Below are 25,283 nucleotides of genomic sequence, written 5' to 3'. Positions count from 1 at the left end.
AAAAGAGTTTTCCCGACCCACTAAACCAGTCCTTGAACGCCGTGCCCTTTTCCCCCCGGGACCACCTTTCGGTATAACTTCGGGGGGAGGCGTTGCATTTTCTGCACTAGTCTACTTACAGGATCCATGCCGGGTACTAGAACCATTTCCTGTTCCACATACATATGAGTCCATGCGAGGGTTTAACCGCGCCCAAGAATCGCGTTGCTTTTGATCGGCTAGTCATATGCAGCCCTCTCCTTGGACCATCGAGACGTGTACCGATTTGGTAGAGCCGACCGTCATAACGTGCTCTCCTTCACAGCCACACTCGTGGGTTCTCGACTCCTGTGACCATCGAGACGTGTACCGATTTGGTAGAGCCGACCATCATAACGTGCTCTCCTTCACAGCCACACTCGTGGTTTTTCGACTAGGCTCCTAGTCGTTCCTCCTCTGATCGTCTCTCCATTTCCGCTGGAGAGCCGAAGTGATCTGCGTCACCGCTCCGACGACCGCATTCCACTTGGCGATGTCGCTGCACATTCTTCGCACCACATTATCCGGGCTGGAGTCTGCTCCGATAATGGCCAGCATTTCGCTTCGCGCTGCCTCGAAGCGAGGGCAGCCGAACACCACGTGCTCCGGTGTTTCCTCGCAATCGACGCAGTCCGGACAGAGAGGGACTCTGCATGTCCGAACCTGTGCAGGTACTTCCTGAAGCAGCCATGGCCCGACAGGAACTGTGTGAGGTGGAAGGTGACCTCTCCGTGCCTTCTGTTCACCCACGCGGATACAGACGGGATCAGCCGATGCGTCCATCTGCCTTTCTCCGTAGTGTCCCACTCGCGTTGCCACCTTGTCAGCGATTCGGCTCTCGCGGCTTCCCGGATACCTCTCGTGCCTCTTCGGGTGTAGCACACGGTGTCCTCTTCTAGTGTGATTCCGATGGGGATCATTCCGGCTATGACACCAACTGCTTCCGACGAAATGGTCCTGTACGCGCTTGCAACCCGCATGGCCATCAGTCTCTGCGTTCTGTCGAGCAGCGCTCGATTTCGCTTCGTCCCCAGCGCCGTCCACCATACCGGTCCGCCGTACCTAAGTATGGACGTCGCGACACTTGCCAAGAGGCGGCGCCTACTGCTCCTGGGTCCAGCGTTGTTCGGCATCATCCTCGACAGTGCCATGATCGCCTTAGCCGCCTTCTCGCAGGCGTAATCGACGTGGCTGTTGAAGTTCAGCCGGTCATCCACCATCACCCCGAGGTACTTGAGCGCTCTCTTCGAGTGCACGACGTGTTCTCCAACGTGTATCTGGGCCTGCTGCACCTTTTGTGGTTACTGACCAGTATCATCTCCGTCTTGTGGTGAGCGATCCGCAGCTTCACCTCGAGCATCCAGTTCTCGATCATTGCGATTGCCTCCATAGCCAGCACTTCGACCTCCTCGACATTTTCGCCGGTTACCGTCAGCACTATGTCGTCTGCAAAGCCAACAATCTCTACGCCGTTGGGTAGCCCCAGTGTCAACACTCCGTCATACATTCCGTTCCACAGTGCTGAACCCAGAATGGATCCCTGCGGAACTCCCGCGGTAACAACAACGGTTTTTGTCCATCGGCAGTGTCGTAGACCAGCACGCGGTTCTCGAAGTAGCTCTTCAAGATCATGCACAAATAGTCAGGCACCTTCATTTTGTGCAGCGCTGCTGCTATGGCCGCCCAGCTCGCACTGTTGAACGCGTTCTTGACGTCAATCGTGACTATTGCGCAGCAACGGTTCCCCCTGCGTTTTTCCTCCGCGCTTCGTCGGCTTTCTCGACCACTTTCCGGATGGCGTCCACCGTGGATCTCCCTTTACGGAAGCCGAACTGCCTCGCTGCTAAGCCATGCTCGCTCTCCGTGTACTTGGTCAGCCGGTTAAGGATGATCCGTTCCAGAAGCTTTCCGAGGGTGTCCAGCAAACATATAGGCCTATACGATGATGGGTCCCCGGTGGTTTGCCTGGCTTTGGCAGCAACACGAGCTTTTGAACCTTCCACGGGTCGGGAAGTGTCCTTCGTCCAGGCATTTCTGCAGGACTGTTCGAAACCTATCCGGGAATGCTTGAACCGCCGATTTCAGGGCGAAATTCGGGATTCCATCCGGGCCGGGAGCTTTCTTCACCTTCAATCTCTTCGCTACTGCCACAAGTTCTTCGTTGGTGATCAGATGACCTTCGGCGTTGCTACCCCTTCGTCGTTGTACGGTGTAGGAGGCCATGTCGTTGGGCCATGTCTTGGGAAGAGCCCTTCCACAATGACCTTCAGCTTGTCGGGACACGTTTCAGCCACCATCGATGGGCCTCTGATCTTCGCCATCGCGACACGATATGCGCTCCCCAAGGGTTTGCATCAGCGTCTTGGCATAACTCCTTGAAGCAGTTTGTCTTGCTGCATTTGATCGCTTTCTTGAGCGCGGCCTTTGCAGACCGGTACTCCTCTCTGCACTCCTCTCTAGTTGCTTCGGATCTTGCTCTCTGGACTCGTCTTCTGGCGCTGAGGCAACTTGCCCGAAGGGTACCGAGTTCTTCATTCCACCAGTAGGCTGGACGACGACAGTTCCTTGGCTCCAGTCTCCGCGGCATGGTTGTGTCGCATGCTGTCACCAGTTGTGCTGTTAGCACGTCGGCACTCAAGTCTTGGGGACCATCACACCAATGGAGCGCTTCCACGAAGAGACCCTCGTCGAAGTACTGCAGCTTCCATTTCCTTCCGTAGGACCGGCTGCTCCTATCTGGTACAGGGCTCGTCTCCCGATGCTGTACCGGATCGCTTGGTGATCGCTATGGGTATAGTCCTCACTCACCCTCCAGTTCATGTCGGCCGCCAGTCGCGGGCTACAGAACGTAACGTCGATAATGGACTCACGACCGTCTTTGCGGAAGGTACTGCTGGTTCCGCGATTCGCCAGCCTAACGTCTAGCTTTGCCAGAGCTTCCATTAGGCTATGCCCCTAGCATTGGTGCATCTGCTACCCCACTCGACCGCCCACGCGTTGAAGTCACCTCCGATAACGATCGGGCTTCGTCCGATCAGTTCATCGGTCAGACTATCCAGCATCTGCTGAAACTGCTCCAAGGTCCATCTTGGGGGAGCATAGCAGCTACAGAAGAAGGTTCCGTTTACTTTGGCGATCACGAATCCTTCAAACGCCCTCGAGACCACTTCTTGTATGGGGTACCGCCCCATCACGTGTATCGCCGCCATTCTTGCTGTATCCGCGGCCCAGTTTCCGTTGTCGTGTGGAACTCGGTACGGTTCTGCAATAATTGCCACGTCACACCCCGTCTCCGCGGTCGACTGCCACAGTAGTTGCTGTGCAGTGTCGCAGTGATTGAGGTTCACCTGGGACACCTCCATTACTTTTTGCCCGAGGCCAGCTTCTTGTACACTGGGCAATTAAAGCCACCCGTCGCATGGCTATTGCCATCGCCCTCTTTACAGAGCACGCACTTCGGCTTATTTTTGCAGTCTCTTGCCATGTGGCCTTCTCTACCACATCTTCTGCAGCTGTTGGTTCGATCGGGACCGTCGCAATTTCTCGCCTGGTGGCCGAAACCCATACAGCGGAAACACCTCGTCATCTGCTGGGTCACTCGAGGAACAGGCCTCAGTGGGCACACCGACCACCCTACTTTGACCTTGCCGGCTTCCAGCAGCTTAGACGCCGAAGGCGTCGATAGTCGGATCGACGCAATTTGCGTGCCGCCGTAGGCTTTCCTCAACCGGATTGCCATCGGTGTCGTACGGTCATCCAGAAGAACGATCAGCGCATCTTCTAGCTCTTCCTCCGTCGTGATCTCGTCCAGGTTCCTGCACTCAATCGTTGTCTCCGGCGATAGCGCCCTTACCTTCGACTCGTAGCCTACGGCTTTCTCGACGAGGGACTTAAAAGCTGAGCTCTTGACCGCGGGGTCATTCTTCAGCTCAAAAAGCATCGCTCCGGTCTGTGTGCGCCTGGTTTTAACCACGTTCTCGCCAAGCTCCTTGAGTTCCGGATCGGTTCGTACTTTCCGGAGGAGGTCTGCGTACGAAACGCCTTCCTTCACCTCGACCACCAAAGCCTCGCCTTTGTTACGCTCCCTGCGAAACTTGGGTTTTTGGGTGTCCTCGTTCTGCTTCCCTTTTTTCTTCCGCTTCTTTTTCTTGACCTTCTCCCATTCCTCCTTCCTTGGGTCTGGTTCTGGCTCCTTCGCTGGGTCCGGACTGTCTCCATTCCCCTGCTTCTGCTTCTTTGCGTCCTCCTCCTCTCCAGGCGTTTCCCTGTCCCTTTTAGAGCCTGGGCCGGGCGGCGTTTTCGGTTCTTTCTCCCGTAGCGCTTCCTCCTCCAGTTTTGCGTTCAGCGTTTCTTCGGCTCTTTCAGCTCTGAGCTTCAGTGAATTCCGCGTCACCACCAGCGAGCTGTTTTCGCGCTCTGCGGCATTCATGGCTGCCTTGACTCCATTCACCATCTGCTTGATTCTGGTGTGGACGTTGTTTTTGTCCTTGATGAAATCAAAGAGTTCGTTAACCCTCCTTCTGACCTCCTGCAACGCGGTCCTTCCGAGCAGGACTCCGTCCTGAGGGGTACTGCCGGCGAAGTTCAACAAGGATGACTTGGGAGTCTCCTCTCCAATTACTCCTATCTGCTGACTCGAAGCAGCCGCCTGGTTCAACACTGGGGATCTCAACACCTTCCCGCTTCCACGGAACGCGCTCGCCACTCCGCCTGCTGTGTCGCCGCCGTTTGACTCGCCTCCTGCCATTTCGACGTTTGCGTCCTCTTCTACCTCCGTGTTTTCCGATGCTTGGGGCGCATCGGGACCCTTTTGTTGGTTTGTTTCACTTGTCTTCATTTTGAATCCCACGAGTCGCTAGGGAAATACGGTCCGCTGCGCCAGTGCCCTGCCGTGACGCAGTAAGGGCAAATTACGTGTGGGGTTCGCCCCTGTGCCCCACAGGCTCCGTTATCGACTGGGAATTTGTTGAACCCCCCCCCAGCCATGCATCCCTCGACACGGGTCGCGTCACATCTTGGATTCGGGGTTTGGTGAGGTTTTGGGCTAAAACACTTATAGCGGCGTTCGATCGCTTGACAGAGGTGTTTACGGACCCATGTGGTTTTTTTTCGAAGAAATTAAACAGAGCCCTTGTTCAATTCCGCCACGTCCTAGACGTCCTCCCGCTGCTGGTCCGGGGGCGATGCAATGAATGTATGCAATCGCCGACAGCTATCCGCCTACTGTGTGTGTGTGTGTGTGTGTGTGTGTGTGTGTGTGTGTGGTCCAATCCAATACCCGCTAACCGGTAGCGAAATTATGGGAAAGTACCCAAGTAACCAATCAGCACTAAAACAAGTCAGATTGCAGCACTACAAGCGCTTTACCAGCTGTGGGTTACAGCTAAGTTGTTTTGACATCTGCACTAAATGCGCTTTTACAGCTGATATGCAACCGGTTTTGGACTTTATATTTCTGATTTCCAGCTGGCCTCTACTGTTGTTGATCCAACCCTGCACAAAACGTCAAAAAATTGGGAGAAGCAAAAATGTTGCTCTCTCCCTCTCTTTCATCTCTCCCTCTTCCGATCTATTTTCGTTTTGTACGCAACTGCATTGCCGAAGAAGCTGAACCACTGGGGAGGAGCCGATTTTTTGTTTGAAATTGAGATGTCGAAGATTCGATGCCAGGAGATGTTGCCGCTGATGAGTGGAAGTTTTCGAGCCTGATCCCGCACGGCCAGTGTGGAGATGGTTTAGCATAGCTTGTTTGACACCTACAATTGCTAGTACTTTGCGAGCTTGATTGTGGGACTCAAATTGGGAATTTACTGAGGTGAGCATCGAAGACGGCAGATTTCTCCAGTACCGCCGGGAATCGTAAGAGAAAAAAAAACACTTCAAAGCTAGCTTCAAAGCCATTTGTCACCATAGTGGCCGAGAAAATCCAACCTGCAAAAATCTAGCCTTTAGAAGAGATCATTTAGTTTTTTCCACAAAGAAAAGGTGCTCGCAAACACCCACAAAATACAGGTTTTGAATGAAGAAGTTGTTCAACCAGCCATAAATATTCTTCTCAAAGAATAAAAACATCAGGAGCATAAACAACCTACGATGAATCTCAGCCATCGACTGACAGCCGTTTTTTCCGCTGGTTTGTTTTGGTCGTACTGGTTGAAGGAATGAGCGAGCAAGAGATATTTTTATTTTCGTTTATATCGTTCTCTCTCCTTCACTCCTCAACAGTGTTGCCAGTAAAATGGGGAAAAATGCAGCAGTGTTGCTAGGAGCAGCATTAAAACTGCTGCATATAAGCTAATACTACAGCAGTTGTTTTAGAGCTGATTTGTTATCATCCTAGCTGTTTTATGACTGATTAGCTGTAGAATGCTGACAAACAGCATATTTATGATTTCTCTTAGTGCTGGATGGTTACTTGGGTATAATTTGTATCAAACTTTATATGTGCCGAATGCTGATACAACTTATCTCAGTCCCGGGTGGTGATAGCCCTCGCGCTGCTTCCAACGACCCATTTCAGAATGGCAGAGATCCTAGCGGCCCAATTCCGAGGTCGTTGGGCATTGTCCGGCCCGCCTTAACATAGAAGCAAGCACCAGACGGATCCTTGATCTATCTTAAGACTCCCAATCCCTTCAGGAAAATCAGGGATCAGAGCGTATTTAATATGAGAAGAATGTTTTATAACCTTCAGATGGCCGACTGGTTAGAGTCCCAGAGTTCAAATCCCACCTAATTCTGTTTCGTTTTTGTTCATATTCAAAGTTCCAATTCCTGATTCCAAATTTCAATTGTACCGACCGGGATTTGATCCCTGAACCTTCTGCTTGTGAGGCAGAAGCCGTAACCATTAAGCCACGGAGCCGGTTTTGGAGGTGCGTATTGGCCCTTACACTGAAAATCCTAGCCTATCTATCGTTGGTTGAAAAATGAAGGTATTTGGAAAACGGGAAGTGTTGATGCTCCACATTTAAGGGGACAAGGGAAAATCTCCACGGTGTCCCCAAGTGAGCTTCGCTTGGAGTTGGACGGTTTTTGGGAAGTTTTATACAGAAAAATGTGAAGTGGAAGAAATTTCGGTTATCCGAAGTTTTGGATAAGCGGGTATGGACTGTATACAATTGATTGAATGTTGTCAGGACAAATAATTTTAAAAATGTATTTGTTACAGTAACGAATCCACAAAACAGGGTAGATTTGCTAAGCCCACAAATATCTAATCGTAGGCCAGGCCTACTACGTAAAGTTTATCGCAGAAATAATTCTTTGTAATTGGTTGAAGTTGAAAACCGCAGTTTCAAAAACAAATCTTTTTAGAGATCTTGAGTATTTTTTCGTTACCACCTATTGCTATCAGTATCCAATTTACTATGCAGATAGGGCCTGTTGAAAAAGTACAAAATCAAAAATGGAATGTTTAAAAAAACATTATGCAGACAAAAAAGCTCGAGTTTTGGGCCACAACGATCCAACTAATATTTAGGGATTTCGCAATTCAAACAAACATCCAAGAAAAAAAAATCCGCAAAAAACGTCGTCAGCTGAAGAGGCCGTTTGGGCAGCAACAACATCAGCCTCGACACCAAGTTCTTCGGATTCGAGATTTTGCGCGCCAAACCGCGCTGCCATCAAAAACCAGTTTCAGAGAGCCTCGCAGAAACAGGACAAGGACCGGGGCTCGCCGCGTCCCCATCATTATATTGGCAGCCTCGCGCGCTGGCATAAAAAAGCGGTGTATTTTCGCAGGCTCCCCTTTCCTTTGATGACGACGAGAAGTTGCTGGGAAGTCACAAGAGATCTGCGGTGTGTGTGTGTGTGTCTTTGTCTGCGCGGCTTGGCCGTTGCTCTTCGGTTGGTGCCCTTTTTTAATGGCCTCTGCGAAAAGAAGGCTGGAAAAAAGAGCACACTGGGAAGTCGTGTGTGTGTTGAGAGGAAGGAAAGGAGAGTATAGGAGAAAAAAAAGTTGCAAATTCACACAGGTATTTATCTGTCGTTGCTCGGGAACCGGATCGTCGACGACGGGCCCCGCCAGAGGCCACATGGAACTGGCGCAACCTCGAAGAACCAGGTAGAAAACACAAGCAACAGAAGAAGTCGTGATGTTTCACGAGCGCAAAGGGGTCCAAGTAGGCATTTGTACGAAAGTGCTGTGCGCGCAGGGAAATAATAAGAAAGACCAACACTAACGTAGCAATTATAGCAAGCCTTGAGCAAGTCGAGGCCAGCCAGCGAACAACTCTCTGGATGAGATGGTCACTTTTTGTACCCATGGCCTGCTGCTGATGCTACTCAAAACTTCTTCTTCAGCGAGCCTCCGAGCCCGGCTAAGAAGTTTGAACAATCTCGAGTGGCCAACCGACCAACCTTTCCCGACGCGGATGTGAGCAGGCAACAATTTTCGATTTTCCTCCATGACTTGGAGTTTTTTTTTCTCTCTTTCGGGAACTAATCAGCTTGAAAATTAGGCTTTTTGAAGATTTTTAACCTGCTGGTTCTTTCTGGTTTAGTTCCGCGCGCTGGCGTAACACCTTCGGAGCAGCCTAATGGGCCCGCAAATCGTCACCACTCAAAAGTTCGTTATTTCAAATTTTGGCCAATTCCGAGAGCAAAGATCGAACGCGAACGAACGAACGAGAGGCGACTTGAAATTACCATCCATCCGAGATGGCCATGGAATTGCGATGTGTGTGGAGAGGTCGAGAATAATTACGGGGAAGAATGAAATTGCCTCTATTTTTTTTTTCCTTCCCCAATAATAACAATTGCGGTGGGTTGTGAAAAAGGGGGGCTTGGAAAGGAGCGAGAAAATGGAGCCTCTTGCGAAGGCCAACAGCATGGAAAAGTTAAACTTTTGCTCTGCTGTGATGTTGGTGGATGTTTTGAACTAAAGCATTTCGATGAAAAGTTGAACTCAAAGATAGATTTCAAACTTGGTCGCACCCTTTTCATTCAAATAACGTTAACATTTTCTGTTCCAATAAGTTTCAAGTTATTTCAATGATTCATTATGAACAGTTAACCCCTTCCCGCCCAGACCAAAATCGAGATTTTTTACGTTTTTCCCCATTACTCGTAACTGAATCGACCAAATTGGATGAAATTTTAATGGTTAAAAGATAACATTCTATATAAATTAACGCAGGATGAATCAGGTTGAAAAAATGCATGGTTGCAGAGAAATTTAATTTTGAACCATGGGCGTTAGCGGGTTAACTTGATACAGTAGGCCTGGCCGTTTTTGACAGTTCAAGGCTAACTTTTTAAATGTCACCATGTATAAAATAGGGTTTGCTTGATAAATATGTTTTGATATTTGAAAAGTCAGGAAGCTGTGCTACACTTTCATCTAAACTTATTCAGTTCTTGTCAAATTCGAACACCATCTCAAAAATGAGAATTTGGGCAAATGTCGAATATGAGTGAATTCAACACAAATTTGATGCAAATGTAGTGAAATAAACAACATTTTTATCCAAGTTCACTGCTGTGAAGTAACTGTCAAACTCGGCCAGGCCTACTTGCTAACGGTTGAGTGCGAATATGAATCGTTGAAATAAGTTTTTATGAGGGAATCTAGTTATCAGAAGCAGTTTGATGAACCTCCGGATCCCAAATTTTATTGTAAACGAACTTTGTTTTAAACTGACTTACAAAATACGACGGAGCTGGGACCAATGGCCGAACCGTACCACAATTCGAAGCCAACGGACGCCGAAGAGCTCTAAAGTGCTTTGCTTATAATGAGTGAGAGATAATGTAGAATTATAACGATTAGACTTAATTGGTAGCGAAAATGTAATTATTAGTCCTAGTTTGTACCGAAACTGTGAAAAGTCTGCGCGAAATTCCCCGCATCACCCCTCGGCCGCTGTCAGTTGGCGCTCACCAAGGAACTCACCACAACCCAAGCAAGAGCGTGAGAGAAAACTGCGCGACCGCAAGAGCAAACGGGAAGTCGGCGAGAGCATTCAGTCTGCTGCGATCAGCCTAAGCAAGTGCATGTCCGCGCACCAACGTGCACGAGTGTGGTCAAAAACCACGTGTGTTCCGCGCGTTCGAGGAAAGTTTCGCGAACGGTAGTGACCCGTGTGTGCTCCCTTGTGAGACGTTCCGTGTGTCCGCCATCGGCCCCTGTGCGCCCTCCTCAAGCGTCACAACGACGGCTCCGCGGGCAAACAAAACCCGCACCAGCAAGAGGTAACTTCTGTCCTGGCAAATTGCCCGGCCAAAAAACTAATCTATCGCGTATCCGCACAGCCTCAGGCCCAACGCAACCCGGGCGCGACACGAAGAGGACAGAGGTGCAGAAAAGGCGGCACGGCGGCTGCGAAAAGGGTAAGGCGACGAACCAAAAGTCCCGCGTGGGAAACGGAACCGCACCGCACACGAGACGGTGACGCATCTGCCTGGACGAAGGCTGACTCAAAGCGGGTAAGAGAGACAAACAAAATGGCGGCGTCCAAATCTCAAGGTCACCTTCCCCACTGTAGACAACACCATCCCGCGCTTGAAGCGCGGTCAAGCCAGGAAGAGCGACATCAACGAACCGCGAAAATTGGTGCCGATACGATCTCGAGAACGCCGATCTGGAACGGCGTGGGTACAACTAGCAGCAGGAACAAGAACGCACAGCGGGTAAGAATAGCCGAAAGCGGGACGACTTAACCCATTAATTGGATTCCTCTCCATGTAGAACCGGCCTAAGCACCTCCACCTCCACCACCCGCAACCGAAGCGGACGGCCACGGTTAGATTGACCGCCACGAAGACCCTCCAGGAGAGGTAAGAGGAAGAAGAAGGTGGAGCTTGACACGGGATACTAATGGAGATGCTTTTAGGTCTTTTGGTGGAGACTTGAGCTCGGCTGGACATCGAGGCGGACCGGTGCTGAAGAAGTTACGGGCGGAGCAGGCCGAATCGAACGGCCGTGGTGCAGGACAAGAGCACACGTTTGTGCGAATCGCGTGAGAGCGCGGGGACGCGGATCGTTCGGCGCTTCCGCGTCGTGGGCCGTCAGGAAGGATCGAGTCGTGGCTGACTTCGGGGTGACTGCTGAGGGCGAACGCGGCGGCATGCAGCGACAGTGAGAAGGAGAGGCGCCAGCGCGCAAGTACCGCTAGATTTAAGCACAAATTCACACACAAAACATTATGTTCCGCATTTAGATAGATCCAGGTTAGGCAAAGTTTGCGAGGTCGCGTAAGCGCATGTTTGTATGTTTTGAGAATCGGTACGCAATACAGTCATGAAATTTATTTTGTTGGGTTTTTTATGCAGCTCTTGAGCTAGCCGGAAACGTCTCGCTACAAATGGCGCCCAACTAAATTCGAACCAAATTTATGCTGTAGTTTTGAGATTTTGAGATTTTTTGTAAGCCCGTCGTGGTGAGTTTTTTCTGATACCGTACCGATTCATGTTGTAGATATTTGTAAACCATTTGTGGCAAAAAATTAAGTTTGTTTTAAAGTTCTTGTTGTTTGGGATAATTTTGCTTTTGAAGACCTTTTGAGAGTTCAGCGAAGATGATGGAGGTTAATCCCATTGATCTGAGCAATGAAGAACTCAACTTTGAGTTAGAGCTTCGTGGTGTAGCAGGCCTTGGGCCGATGACGCACAGAATTAAGTGTACGACACTAGAGAAAGTTATGCAAGATGATTTGAAGTCGGGGAGAATTTACGCATCCTCGTCTCACGTGGTGGATGGTTCGTCGGAGATCAAAATCTGTCAATCGCGGATCAATCGGTTGTTGCCCCAAATTATCACGGGAATAGAACGCAACAATATCGCTTTCCTCGAGCCAATCGTGTCGCGCTTGAACCATTACTACAATCGGCTCACCCTGGTTTCGCCGCCGTCCGCGGACATGCGAGAAGAGTGGACAGGAGTGCGAGACACGATAACGCGTACGAAACGGCAAGTTTTCCGAATTCTTTACCCAGCCAACCAGTCAACAAATCAGTACAGTGTCAGTTCGGTTTCAAACTCCACAGCGCCGGCGCACAACAGCACAGCTGTCAGCAGCGGTAGCGCTCAGCAAAACAATCAGCTATCGCTAGCAGGTGCAGTTGGGGGAGATTCGTCGGGTATGGAGAGAGGAAGTTCTGCAAGCGCGCGTGGAGCGTCAACCGGAGCCATCCCGAAAAGGACATCGAACCAAAGCGTAAATGATCTACTACTCCTGTCAGGTCAAGCTTCGGCGCAAGCGAGCAACGCAGCAGCACAAGCACATGGAGGACAAGGCTTACCGGTCGATCCAAGACCGCATTCGCTAGGTCGAGGACGAGGACAGCCAATTTTCAACCCGAATCATCCTCAGCGCAACCCTCAACCACGACCACCGAACCTAGGACGAGACATCACTCCACCGCCACGGCCGGGAAACGACGACGCAGAATACAACGAACTGAGGGATCGGGTACTGTGTGACCGGCTTCGCCGCGAACGTCAACCAACCGAAGGTGCGCGAGTTCCGAAGGCAATCCACAACTGGCCATTCAAGTTCCGTGGCACGAAAGACTCGACCAACCTGAACACGTTCCTGGATCGAGTTGAATCATTCGCTTTTTCGGAAGGAGTCAATAACGCGATGCTGCTGCGGGCGATCAAACATCTGCTGCAGGACGATGCTCTGGATTGGTACAGTCGTGCGCTCAACGAAGGAGAATTGGACACCTGGGAGAACTTCAAGCTGATGATCCGCCAAGAGTATCTGTCGAGCCACTACGGTCAGCTGTTGCGCGAAGAAGCATCGTCGAGATACCAAGGCGCAAACGAAAAGTTCCAGAAGTACTATCGGGATATCTCTGCGCTCTTCCGCTTCGTGCAACCGCCGATGTCGCAGGAGGACAAGTTTTTCATACTGAAAAAGAACATGAATCCAGAGTACGCAACCATCCTAGCGTCGGCAAGACCGCAGACAATCCAAGACATGGTTGAAGTTTGCAACGCCTACGACGACACGCGCACGCTCCTCACACACCAGCGTCGAACGCCAATTCCGCATAGTTCGCTTCTCGAGCCGAATCTGGCCACACCCAGCGGTTCGCAGCGCTCACAAGCAAACAACGCAGGATGGCAGAGGTTTGGCGGCAGGGTGAACGCAATCGACAGTCGGGAAGAGAACCAGGACAGGCGAGGGAGATACGACGCAACAAGCGCGGACCAACGGGACAACCTGGACGAGGACGATTGGACGGAACAGATAGAACAACTGACGCAGCAGATTTGCGCGATCCGTACACAGTTTCAGAAACGCAGCAACGAACAGTACAGAAGAGGAGGAAACTATGCGGGACAGCGTTGGCAATCCCATCAACAACAACCGGTAGCAGAAGAACAGCAGCCAATGGGGGCAAGAAACAACCATCAGCAAAGCGAGTCCGCGCAACCGCGAGTCAACCTGCGTAGTCCAGAACAAGTAGCGACAAGACCAAGTGCGGAACAAAGACAAGGCACGTTGTTGTGTTGGAATTGCGACGAGGAGGGACACCGTTTCACCGATTGTGACAAGGCACAAGCCGTTTTCTTCTGTTACAGATGTGGCCGCAAAGGATACACGCTCAGAAACTGTCCGGAGTGCTACGCAGAACAGGGAAACGGTCCAGCGGGGAGCCAGTAGCAGAGGGTTCAACCTCCTCGCGCCAATTTTACAATCCCTCGAATTATCCCGAACTCCAACACATCAACTCGATCATCATCAACACCGGAAGCGACAACCGTCCACACGCGACGATAAACATTTTGGGAAAAGAGATCACCGGTCTGCTGGACAGCGGGGCGAACTGTTCACTTCTAGGAGGAGCGTGGGTGGACATCGTAGATGAACTGCAGCTAAAGAGAGGAACGCTCAAAGGCGGAATTCAAACAGCGGACGGAACGAAACACGAGATCGAGGAGTTTGCGAACCTACCAATAGCGTACAACGGAAGGCACGAAACGATCCCAGTTCTGCTAATCCCTTCGCTTTCAAACTCGTTGATTCTCGGCATGAATTTTTGGGAAGCCTTTGGAGTTAAAGCAATCTGCTGTTCGATCACGACAAAGCCGATCGAAACCGAGCCGCATCCGGAACCAATGCGAGAACTCAACAAGCAGGAACAGTGGCAGCTGGAGAAGGCGATCGCGAAGTTTCCGTGTAGTCGGGAAGGCATGATCGGACGAACCACGAAGTACGTGCACCGGATTGACATTGGAGAGGCGAAACCGAAGAAGCAGAGAGTCTACGTTATGTCCAAGTACGTGATGGATGAGGTCAACAAGGAGCTCGACCGGATGCTCGCGCTGGACGTGATCGAAGAAGCAATGTTCAGTCCCTGGAACAACCCGCTGGTGGCGGTGAAGAAGAAAACGGGCCAGTATAGAGTGTGTCTGGACGCGCGTTACCTAAACTCGATCATGCAGAACGAAGGGCACCCGATTCCACAGATCGCCAACATCATCAACAACCTGAGTGGCTGCAGGTACATCTCGTCGATCGACTTGAAGGACGCATTCTGGCAGTTGCCGCTGGAAAAGGAGTCAAGACCAATGACAGCGTTCACTGTACCGGGACGTGGCCACTTCCAGTTCAAGGTTGTACCGTTTGGGTTGTGCACAGCGAGTCAAGCCCTGGCGCGCTTGATGACGCATCTGTTCGCCGATCTCGAGCCGCATGTTTTCCACTACCTAGACGACGTGATCATCTGTTCTAGAAACTTTGACGAACACCTTAAGCTGCTGAACATCGTTGCCGAGCGACTGAGGGACGCAAACCTTACGATATCTCCGGACAAGTCGAAATTCTGCCGCAGCGAGATGAAGTACTTGGGGTACGTGCTGAACGAAAACGGCTGGAAGGTCGACGAAGGCAAGGTAGCGTGTATTGTGAAGTTTCCGAGACCAGAGAACAGAAAAGACGTACAACGTTTCTTGGGGCTTTGCGGTTGGTATCGTCGTTTTATCGCCAACTTCTCGTGCATTGCAGTGCCGCTCACCGAGCTAACGAAAGCGAAAGTCAAGTTCAAGTGGACTCCGGCAGCTGAGGACGCGTTCGTGAAGCTGAAGTCGTTGCTAGTGTCTGCGCCCGTTCTGGCCATGCCGGACTACTCGAAGCCGTTCAACATAGCGTGTGATGCAAGCGACACGGCCATCGGTGCCGTTCTCGCACAAGAGGTCGACGGAGAGGAACATCCGATCGCGTACTTCCCGCAAAAGCTGTCCGCTTCGGAGCGCAACTACTCAGTGACGGAAAGGGAATGTTTAGCGGTCATCAGAGCAATTGAGCATTTTCGTGGTTACGTTGAAGGAGTAAGATTCACGGTGTACTGCGACCACTCGGCTCTGACGTACTTGCGATCGATCAAGAACCCTACCGCGCTGATGTGCAGATGGATTTTGCGGCTAAACGCGTTTGACTTCAAGATCGAGTACCGAAAAGGATCGTGCAACGTCGTCCCCGACGCGCTCTCAAGAATTGTTGCGTCGCTGGTGTTTGCGGTGAAGGCGATGGACGACAGCTGGTACAAGCGAATGAAGCAGAGCGTGGAAAAACAGCCGGACAAGTTTCCGGACTTCAAAGTTGCGAACGGCGAGCTGTACAAGAACTGTCGCTGCAAGGATGAATTGGGAAATACGGTGCACAAATGGAAGAAAGCGGTGCCGTTGGGCGAAAGAGCAGACTTGATCAGCAAGTTCCACGATTCGGTGACCGGTGCGCACTTGGGATTCCAGAAAACGTGGCAAAAGCTGCAGAACTTCTACTACTGGCCAAAGATGCAGCAAGACGTTGGTCGCTACGTTCGCTCCTGTGCGGTCTGTAAGGCCAGCAAAGCGTCAAACACCAAGATGATGCCGACGATGGGGAAGCTCAAGCCAGCGCGCGTGCCCTGGGAACTCATCTCGATCGATTTTGTAGGTCCGCTGCCGAGGTCGAAAGACGGGAACACAGTTCTGCTCGTGATTGTAGACTGGGTAACGAAGTACGTGATCGCGCACCCCATGCGAAGCGCTGACACGTGCAAGATGGTGGCGTTTCTGGAGAAAGAAGTCTTTTGCGTTATTCCAGGCCAAGGATCGTGCTCAGCGACAACGGAAAGCAGTTTGTGTCAGCAGCGTTCAAATCGCTTCTCGCACGGCACAAGATCGAGCACATGACCACCGCGTTCTACTGCCCGATGGTCAACAACGCCGAGCGCGTCAACAGAGTGCTGGTCACCTGCATCCGAGCACTGCTCGACGAGGATCACCGTTCCTGGGATGAGAACTTGCCGTCGATTGTTGCGGCGATCAACAGCGCGAAGCACGAAGCCACCGGGGTAAGCCCGCACTTTGCGAATTTCGGAAGGGACCTGATTCTGCATACCGATCTGTACAAACAGCAAGATCTGAACGCGCCGGACGATCCAAAGCTCGCACAGGACTTGCGACTGTCGAAGCTCAAGCGAATCCACGAGTTCGTCATCCAGAAGATCAAGAACAACCACGAAAAGTCCAAACAGCGATACAACCTGCGCACTCGAGCCGTGTCGTTCAAAGTGGGAGAACTTGTTTGGCGGAAGCTGTTCTCGTTGTCGTCTAAAGCAGATCACGTCAACCAGAAGCTCAACCCGAAGTACGTTCCGGCGATCGTGAAGGTGGTACTCGGCCACAACCTGTACGAGCTGGAGGACATCTCGAGTGGCAAACGAGGGCGCTACCACGCCAAGGACCTGAAGTCCGACTGATTCTAGATCCCAAAGCTATGTCTGCAACCAAAAGGTTGCTAACCAGATCGACAAGTACAACAAACACGCAAAGCGGTAAACATGTCATCTGAGGAACGAGGAGGAGAAAAGTCATCAAGCTGTTTTGCAGCGGTATGACACAGCCAGCTATGTAGCCTTCATACCACGAGAGGAGGACAAGACCAAACAACACACGGTGCCAAGTACAGCACAAGCAACCGGGATGGTGAGGAACCAGCAGGAGAGTCCGGAACGTGGAAGCGCACCGAGGACAACAGTAGCAGTACTGGCTTACCGTGTAGTGCAGTGCCGACGAAAACAAGCCTCGTGCAGAGGTTCTGGACGCAGCACGCACCAAACGCAGGAGGACAGCAACTGGAGCAGCTTCGACGCAGGACAGCCGCTGGAAAACGGACACCCCGGGAACGCTGACGCTGGAGGAAACCGGACAAGAAACCAAAACAACCACCGAGCACAAGCGCTTCTTGGGCCCTGAGTGCAAGCGTCGGCGAGAAAACCCAGATTCAGATCAGAAATCTTGCTATGAGCGTGCCGGCTCCAAACTTCTTAAAACACCTTCGGGTAAAACACTTTCTCTTGCCTGGACCGGCATAATCGTCCAGTGTTGTCACGATTCAGCTCACTCTCAGGTCTTCGGTCGTTGAGGCATTACCATGACACTACCATCAAAAGCAACGCGAATCTAGGGCGCGGATGTTCAGTCGGGAAACCGCTGGATTTAACCCTTAGCCGGACTCATGGTGATAGGAGACGGGGAAATCCTCTCAAACCTCCGGGAATCGACCACTCTCTCACGACTATGTCGACTTTGTCGCTTGAGAGCTTCTAGAGTGCTAATCGTTCTCTCCACCGATTTTGACACCTAGATACTAAGCAATTTATCCCTAATCCTTTCGTTAATTATTGTTCAATGTTAGATGTAGAGCTTGCAGTTAATCTTCAAATTATTAGCTGTAAAGTTCATTGAATGTTGCCATTTGGGGGCACGCCAGAAGGATGCAACAAGAACTGCGCTGGAGGCGCTCTGGGCCAGGTCAACGTTGGCCAGCTGATCGTTTTCTGTGTGGCCGTGCAGCCACAGCTTCGAGTTTGTTTATGTTTAGTATCGATTGATCAAGATTTGGAGAGCAAGGCGGGCTCTCGCACTGAAGTTTTTGTTAGTTCGTTTGTGATGTAATTCACACCGATCAGAATAGGCCTCCAGCACGCTTCGAAGGAAGTGAAGTTTGAAAATTTTCCGTGTGGCACTTCCATACCACACGGAAAATTTTTGCCCAAATGGTAGGACTGTATAACGATTAGACTTAATTGGTAGCGAAAATGTAATTATTAGTCCTAGTTTGTACCGAAACTGTGAAAAGTCTGCGCGAAATTCCCCGCATCACCCCTCGGCCGCTGTCAGTTGGCGCTCACCAAGGAACTCACCACAACCCAAGCAAGAGCGTGAGAGAAAACTGCGCGACCGCAAGAGCAAACGGGAAGTCGGCGAGAGCATTCAGTCTGCTGCGATCAGCCTAAGCAAGTGCATGTCCGCGCACCAACGTGCACGAGTGTGGTCAAAAACCACGTGTGTTCCGCGCGTTCGAGGAAAGTTTCGCGAACGGTAGTGACCCGTGTGTGCTCCTTGTGAGACGTTCCGTGTGTCCGCCATCGGCCCCTGTGCGCCCTCCTCAAGCGTCACAACGACGGCTCCGCGGGCAAACAAAACCCGCACCAGCAAGAGGTAACTTCTGTCCTGGCAAATTGCCCGGCCAAAAAACTAATCTATCGCGTATCCGCACAGCCTCAGGCCCAACGCAACCCGGGCGCGACACGAAGAGGACAGAGGTGCAGAAAAGGCGGCACGGCGGCTGCGAAAAGGGTAAGGCGACGAACCAAAAGTCCCGCGTGGGAAACGGAACCGCACCGCACACGAGACGGTGACGCATCTGCCTGGACGAAGGCTGACTCAAAGCGGGTAAGAGAGACAAACAAAATGGCGGCGTCCAAATCTCAAGGTCACCTTCCCCACTGTAGACAACACCATCCCGCGCTTGAAGCGCGGTCAAGCCAGGAAGAGCGACATCAACGAACCGCGAAAATTGGTGCCGATACGATCTCGAGAACGCCGATCTGGAACGGCGTGGGTACAACTAGCAGCAGGAACAAGAACGCACAGCGGGTAAGAATAGCCGAAAGCGGGACGACTTAACCCATTAATTGGATTCCTCTCCATGTAGAACCGGCCTAAGCACCTCCACCTCCACCACCCGCAACCGAAGCGGACGGCCACGGTTAGATTGACCGCCACGAAGACCCTCCAGGAGAGGTAAGAGGAAGAAGAAGGTGGAGCTTGACACGGGATACTAATGGAGATGCTTTTAGGGTCTTTTGGTGGAGACTTGAGCTCGGCTGGACATCGAGGCGGACCGGTGCTGAAGAAGTTACGGGCGGAGCAGGCCGAATCGAACGGCCGTGGTGCAGGACAAGAGCACACGTTTGTGCGAATCGCGTGAGAGCGCGGGGACGCGGATCGTTCGGCGCTTCCGCGTCGTGGGCCGTCAGGAAGGATCGAGTCGTGGCTGACTTCGGGGTGACTGCTGAGGGCGAACGCGGCGGCATGCAGCGACAGTGAGAAGGAGAGGCGCCAGCGCGCAAGTACCGCTAGATTTAAGCACAAATTCACACACAAAACATTATGTTCCGCATTTAGATAGATCCAGGTTAGGCAAAGTTTGCGAGGTCGCGTAAGCGCATGTTTGTATGTTTTGAGAATCGGTACGCAATACAGTCATGAAATTTATTTTGTTGGGTTTTTTATGCAGCTCTTGAGCTAGCCGGAAACGTCTCGCTACAGAATTTCAGCATGAAATAAGACGAGATTCAGTCCATATAATTTCCGTTGTATACCTAACCTAACACACATATGTGATTGCTTCTGCTTGCCTCTATTTTTTGTCTTATGTGGCAAAAAATCCCAACGCAAAGAAGCAGAATCTCATGCAAAGGTGAGCGACGATCTTCGTCATCACTACGAAAGAGACTCTTTTCTTCGGCGTGTCCGATCCCCACCAATACCAAATAACATTTCACCGCGCCAACACCGGCACAAAACCCCGCTCGTTCATAACAAGTGGTTGTGCGATGATCGATGATGATCGACGATGATGATCGGCGATGATGATTACAGGTAATTTTACCTGTTCCCTTCTCTCCGTGGTGCTGTGGCGTGATCCAATGCCCACCAATACCAAATAACAAAAAGTTGTGTGTGCTCGTGTGCTCACGATCATCGAACCTCTTGGATCTAGAAGAAGCAGAAGAAGGAGCTCAAGCTTGAGGCAGGTGGGCAACAACGAAACACGCGGGGTTCGTACAATCGCGCAAAGCTCCTCACCTGCGGGAGATTCTTGGGTTTTTGTAACAACTCTACAGCTCTTAAGGTTGGTTGAGTTGTTCAGCTGAGCTGGTGCGATCACGTTTGAAGGGGGTTTTGATGAGGGTAAGATTTGATCGTACGAGAAACTAAGGGAATGAATCAAATCCTGACAAGTTGCAGATGACTAACTTCGTAGAAACGATCAACGAACCGTCGCTGCGGTTAACTGGACCCAGTAGGCTTGGCCATTTTGACAGGACGCGTAGAAGGGAAGTTTTGCAGACTTTTCAAGATGTCTGCAAGGCCTGCTTGGATCAGCACCATGTTCCGTTGGTTTTGCGCGCAAAGCACTCAACCCGAATAATCGCGTTTAAAGAAAGACACAAGCCTCTTCGTCGTGGTACCTGGCCTGGCAATAATGGTTCCCCACCGCCCCCCGCAACCGCCGCGGGAAAAAATACCAAGAGATCATTATAAAATGTGGTACATAAAGCTGGGGTACCTACTTTTTTATTATTTCATGAACGCAAGAGACTTGTAAGATCTCAACTCTTTCAAGTTTCTTTCTTTTCACCATACAGAAATTAAATTCTGTTCATTTTTCCTGGAAGAAGAAGCCAAGTCACACCGGAGAACCTGTAATTCGCCGAGGCTCCTCTTACCGAGTATGTGCTCGCCCCCCCCGCAACCCGGCGCTGTTCGTTCCGCCGCCGTGGCCACCAACACACGGATCTCCTCTTGCGCGGAGAATGTGTTTCTCAGGAAAAGAGGGGGGATTTTTATATAAGAAGCAGCAATCATCATCACGATCATCATCCTGGCCGCCATGACTTCAACTCGCCATCCCGTGGCCAAGCGAGGAACCTTCTTCTGCTTCAAACCTAGCAGTGGTAGACCGGGCAGGAGTCCGGCCGGGGGTAATTCGTGACGGTGACCTCTCTCTTTCCGAAGAAGAAATAACATCGCAGCAGCAGAGCTTTTCAAATCGAGAGTCGTTCCGAGGTCAACTCCGGTTATTCCACCGCACGGAGCCCGAAAAAAAAACGCCAAGACGCTTTTCAAAATGAAAGCAGCAATTCTTGTTGGCGGTGGCGGCGGCTGTGCCACGAAATGGGGTCACCCCTTCGCGAAACGAAACGGTTCTGCGCGACTTTCCAAAATCCCCGTTTTGCCTTCGCGCAAGAGAGGTGAGGTGTTGGAATTAGGAGTTTGACCCCCTCGAGCGGACGGATTTTACAAATGGGTTCCGCTTATTTTGCGCCATCGCAGCACTAAAATCGCGCTGCACCACTTTTAAGAGGGAGATTAGCGGGAGAATTATGATGAGTGGGGTAAATGGTGAGTTGGCGAGCTGAAGCGGGTATTAATTTTTCAAGAAAGTTCTGCACGAAGCGAAAGCGCTCAGTTGAAAAGATTTTATCACACGTCACTTAATAAGACGATTAACGTTCAGATTGATATGTTTTGTACGTATGAAATGGATGATAAATAGATTTTTTTTTGTTTAATTGCTTTAGAAGAACCTAACACCAAGCGGTAAATTAAAAGAAGTACTAGATTGATTGTACTCAATAAATTTTAAGGAAGTTTTAGACTACGACAAACAAACTTTTTGACAGTTAGGAATTTTGCCTACTCTGTTTGTTTGCAGAAACGTCATGCTGCATACATTTGGCTTTGTTTGTGAGTTTGCCGCAAACAAGTTTGCGAGTTTGGCAAACTGTCAAACACAAAAAAGGGCGAGTTTGTTTGTTTGTTTGTTTGCCATAGTCGAATAGCTCCTTTACTGAATATAGTGTTAGTTTTTGAAAATAAAAAAGGAAGATAAAATTAAAACATCCAAATAGCCGTCTTTTCAAAATTCCTTCAAGCAGCAATGTAACGGACAATTTTTAATTATCTGTTGATTACATTTTTTTAATTTATATCTTGTGTTGCCTGTTTCAAAGAAGTTTGGTATTCCTTCCAACTTTTTCTTGAATAGCACAACTCGACATTTTTGAAGTTTATGTTAGCAGTCGTTTTCAATTTCATGATAGATTTAGGCTTTCCGATAGAATGAATTCCCTGATAATAAATGAAATTGTAAATTTCGGGTATAAATGGTATGGAATAATCATGTTTGCGAATATTTGGTGAAAGTTTCAATTTTAGGAAAACTGGGTGGTCCATAAACCAAGTAAATTAAATTTATTTATTTGTTAAAACGAATATTTTGCTTTCCGACAATATACCTAAGAAGACAAATTTATGATTAATCAGAAAAAAAAACTCAAAATAGGTGTTCGGGATTGCCTCTCGTCAACCCGAAAAACTTACGATGTGGTCAATATTTTATCAAACAAAAAACTGCAAATCAAAATTGAAATAATATAACTTTCAAAATCATTCTCTTTTAGGCTGGTACAAATTTTATTTAAAGTTTTTGTTCAAAGTCGGGTGAACAATCACGGGGCAAAACAGAAATGTTTTCAAAAAAGTTCAAATTTTGAATGGAAATTTACGTGCAACCAACTGAAACTAATTTAAAATGCATTTCTTTGCGTGTTGAATCATTTTTAGCATGTTTGAGTTAATTCTACAATCTTTTCAATTTTGATGAATCCTCGATGTTAAAAAACCGCAAAAAGGTTTTATCGTCAAATCTTACTTTTTAAACTAGTGATTGCATATCAACTGTAAGAGTTAAGGAGCTATTAGACTATGGCAAACAAACATACTTTTGACGGTTTGGCAGATTGCCTACTTTGTTTGTTTGCCTGCATTTGTTTGTAGAAACGTCAGCCTGCATACATTTGGCTTTGTTTGCGAGTCTGGCAAACTGTCAAACACAAAAATGTGCGAGTTTGATTGTGTGTTTGCCATAGTCTAATAGCTCTTTTACAAAAAAAATCCAATGATTTTTTAATTGACACATTCAAGAGCGACAAAAACGACACGTTGGCTGGTAGGTTAAATATTTATTCGTATTTTTACTGGTCCAATCATCAATCATAGTTTAATTAACAATGGTAAATGTGTATAATAACTGAGTAATTAATTTGTATGAAACCAAAAAGGGTCAAAATTTAGCTATTTCTTACTCCGTTGCAACGTCACGCAGTAATATATAAAATAAAAAATTCGACTTAAAATTAGTTTTCCGTAGTCACTTCTTGTAGAAAATTAAATTTCTAATCCGAATCTGTAATAATATTTAAGGGGTTACATACATGTAGAAAATCATAAAATTTCATATTACAGAAAGTCCACTAAATTCACTAAAAAGATGATTTTAAATCACTCCTGAAAGTTTCATGAAGATATTTCGTGACTGAACTGAGTAAGAGACGATTTAAGTTCGCTATTTTGCCATGCGCAAAGCGAACTGTCAAACTTTGGGAGCGTTTTTCTCTAAACACCGAGTTGATTTACGGGTGCCACGATATCTCGAGATGGGATGGACCAAATTGGCTGAAATTTGGGATAAAGACTCCCACGACATACTCCGTGTGCACGATGAAGCCCGATTTTGAAATTTTGCTTTTTAAAAAAATACAAAAATCAAAAACTGAGGATTTTTTAATAAAAAAACATAAAAATATTATCTTTTTTTTTATTTAGTTCGGCCTTTGTCATGCACACAGGACTGGTTTAACGAGTCTTCACCAAAATTTTTAGCTAATTTGGTCAAAGCAGTGTTGAGATATCGTGGCACCCGTTTTTGTTTTAAACTGCTAACTGAAAATAGCTATATCTCGGCAGTGGTACACCCAAATATCTTCATATTTATTTTGTTAATAGATGAAAATGTATATTTTAATGTTCTGCAAAAAGATTTAAAAAAAGTTTTAATGTGACATTTTTGACGATTTACGTGTATGTAACCCCTTAAGAATTGGAATTTGGTTTTGAACATTTCTGCAGCTCTATTGTGAAACAACTTACTTTTCCTGTTATTCTCGAAAGACGAAACGGCCTACTTTACTTTACCAAAAACAACAGAATCGAAACAAGGGCTGAAACGTACTTTTTGGGTTTTTTTTTGGTTTGAGGTGAATTGCCGAAACATTTCATTTAATTTAAAATCTCTTTCAAAGGGTTTTTTTTCGGAATTGCAAAAAATGTTGTTTGCAACTCATTGCAAAGCTTTTTTTTGCATGCTGAAAAAATCATCTGTTTGCTACTTTTTGCATAAACTACTATCTTGTTGAAATCGTGGTTGAAACATTGATTTTTAACGAATTTTCTTGATGGACTATTATAAAAGTGATTCTCATTCCCACCTACCTTTGGCGTGTGACATCCGTACGATCCGAGAACCTCGTTCTCGACCTCATTCTCCTCGGCATTACTGTAAATCACCAAGCCTCCCGAACCACCGCCTCCGCCACCACCACTTCGTCCGGACAAATCACCCACCTCCAGCCCGGAGGTTGACGCCCTCGAACCACCACTCCCGCTAGAACTGGCCACAACGGCGACCTCACCGTGTCGTACCCGAGCCAGCGACGGATTGGCCGCCGGTTTGCGTGACCGATTCGCGTACTCGTGCGACTCCATGTCCCGCAGGTTATCGAGCGTCGGTTCCGCCCCGCCCAACTTGGAGCAGCTGTACGCGAACCATTGCTCGACAAACTCGACCGGATCGACGACACCGTGCCGGTTGCAGATTTGAATGCCTGTAAGCAGTCCGAGCCGGATTAGTGGAATGTTCTCCCCTCTCAAAGCTTGATAGAAATACTCACATTTCTCAACAATCTCGTCGGACGGTTCCAGCCCGAACTCGTCAAACTGCTCCTTGATGCTTTGGATGGTAACCATTGTGACCGCCGCGCAGAAAGTGGCCCACTTACACTGGGACACGCGTCGCGCCGGGAAAATCGGATCAAACTTGCGGAACACGAAAACAGTTGCTGCCGCCCGCTTGCGAACTTCTCATGTAAACACACACAACACGATTTGGCGGGAAAACACGCGCACTGTCAAACTGCCAGCATGCTGTCTGCGCGCAGAGCTGGGCGGTATTGGTGTTCGAGCAGATGCTGGCAGTTTTGGTTTGGGAGGAGGTATCACAGATTAAACGACTACTGATTTTACAATTTTGTTTTTGATTAGTTTTTTAATGATTTTTTTTAACAAAACAAATTTGAATGAATTTAATCAAATTAAAATTAAATAAAGTAACAAGAGGATTATTATTATA

The 25,283-nt window shown here is 49.0% G+C and overlaps 1 protein-coding gene and 1 long non-coding RNA gene across 2 annotated transcripts in view; one reads left to right on the top strand and one right to left on the bottom strand.

Annotated features, from left to right (window-relative positions):
- LOC6032693 (DNA polymerase alpha subunit B) overlaps positions 1-25,040 on the bottom strand; it is a 44,785-nt gene extending 19,745 nt beyond the window's left edge. Inside the window, exons 1-2 of the mRNA XM_038249794.1 lie at positions 24,826-25,040; positions 24,368-24,759 (exon numbers count right to left, since the gene is read on the bottom strand). Coding sequence (XP_038105722.1) covers positions 24,368-24,759; positions 24,826-24,901 — 468 coding nt within the window. The 5' untranslated portion in view covers positions 24,902-25,040. The remainder of the gene's footprint in view (positions 1-24,367; positions 24,760-24,825) is intronic.
- Positions 18,372-19,388, top strand: LOC119765586. Its single transcript, XR_005276833.1, has 4 exons — positions 18,372-18,463; positions 18,524-18,697; positions 18,757-18,901; positions 18,960-19,388. It is a non-coding gene; the product is annotated as an uncharacterized LOC119765586 (long non-coding RNA).
- Positions 25,041-25,283: the final 243 nt, after the last annotated feature.

The sequence above is a fragment of the Culex quinquefasciatus genome, chromosome 1, assembly GCF_015732765.1.
Source record: "Culex quinquefasciatus strain JHB chromosome 1, VPISU_Cqui_1.0_pri_paternal, whole genome shotgun sequence".
NCBI classification, from domain to species: domain Eukaryota; kingdom Metazoa; phylum Arthropoda; class Insecta; order Diptera; family Culicidae; genus Culex; species Culex quinquefasciatus.
Note: the sequence above shows the minus strand (reverse complement) of the source record. Positions and strands in the feature narration are given on the sequence as shown.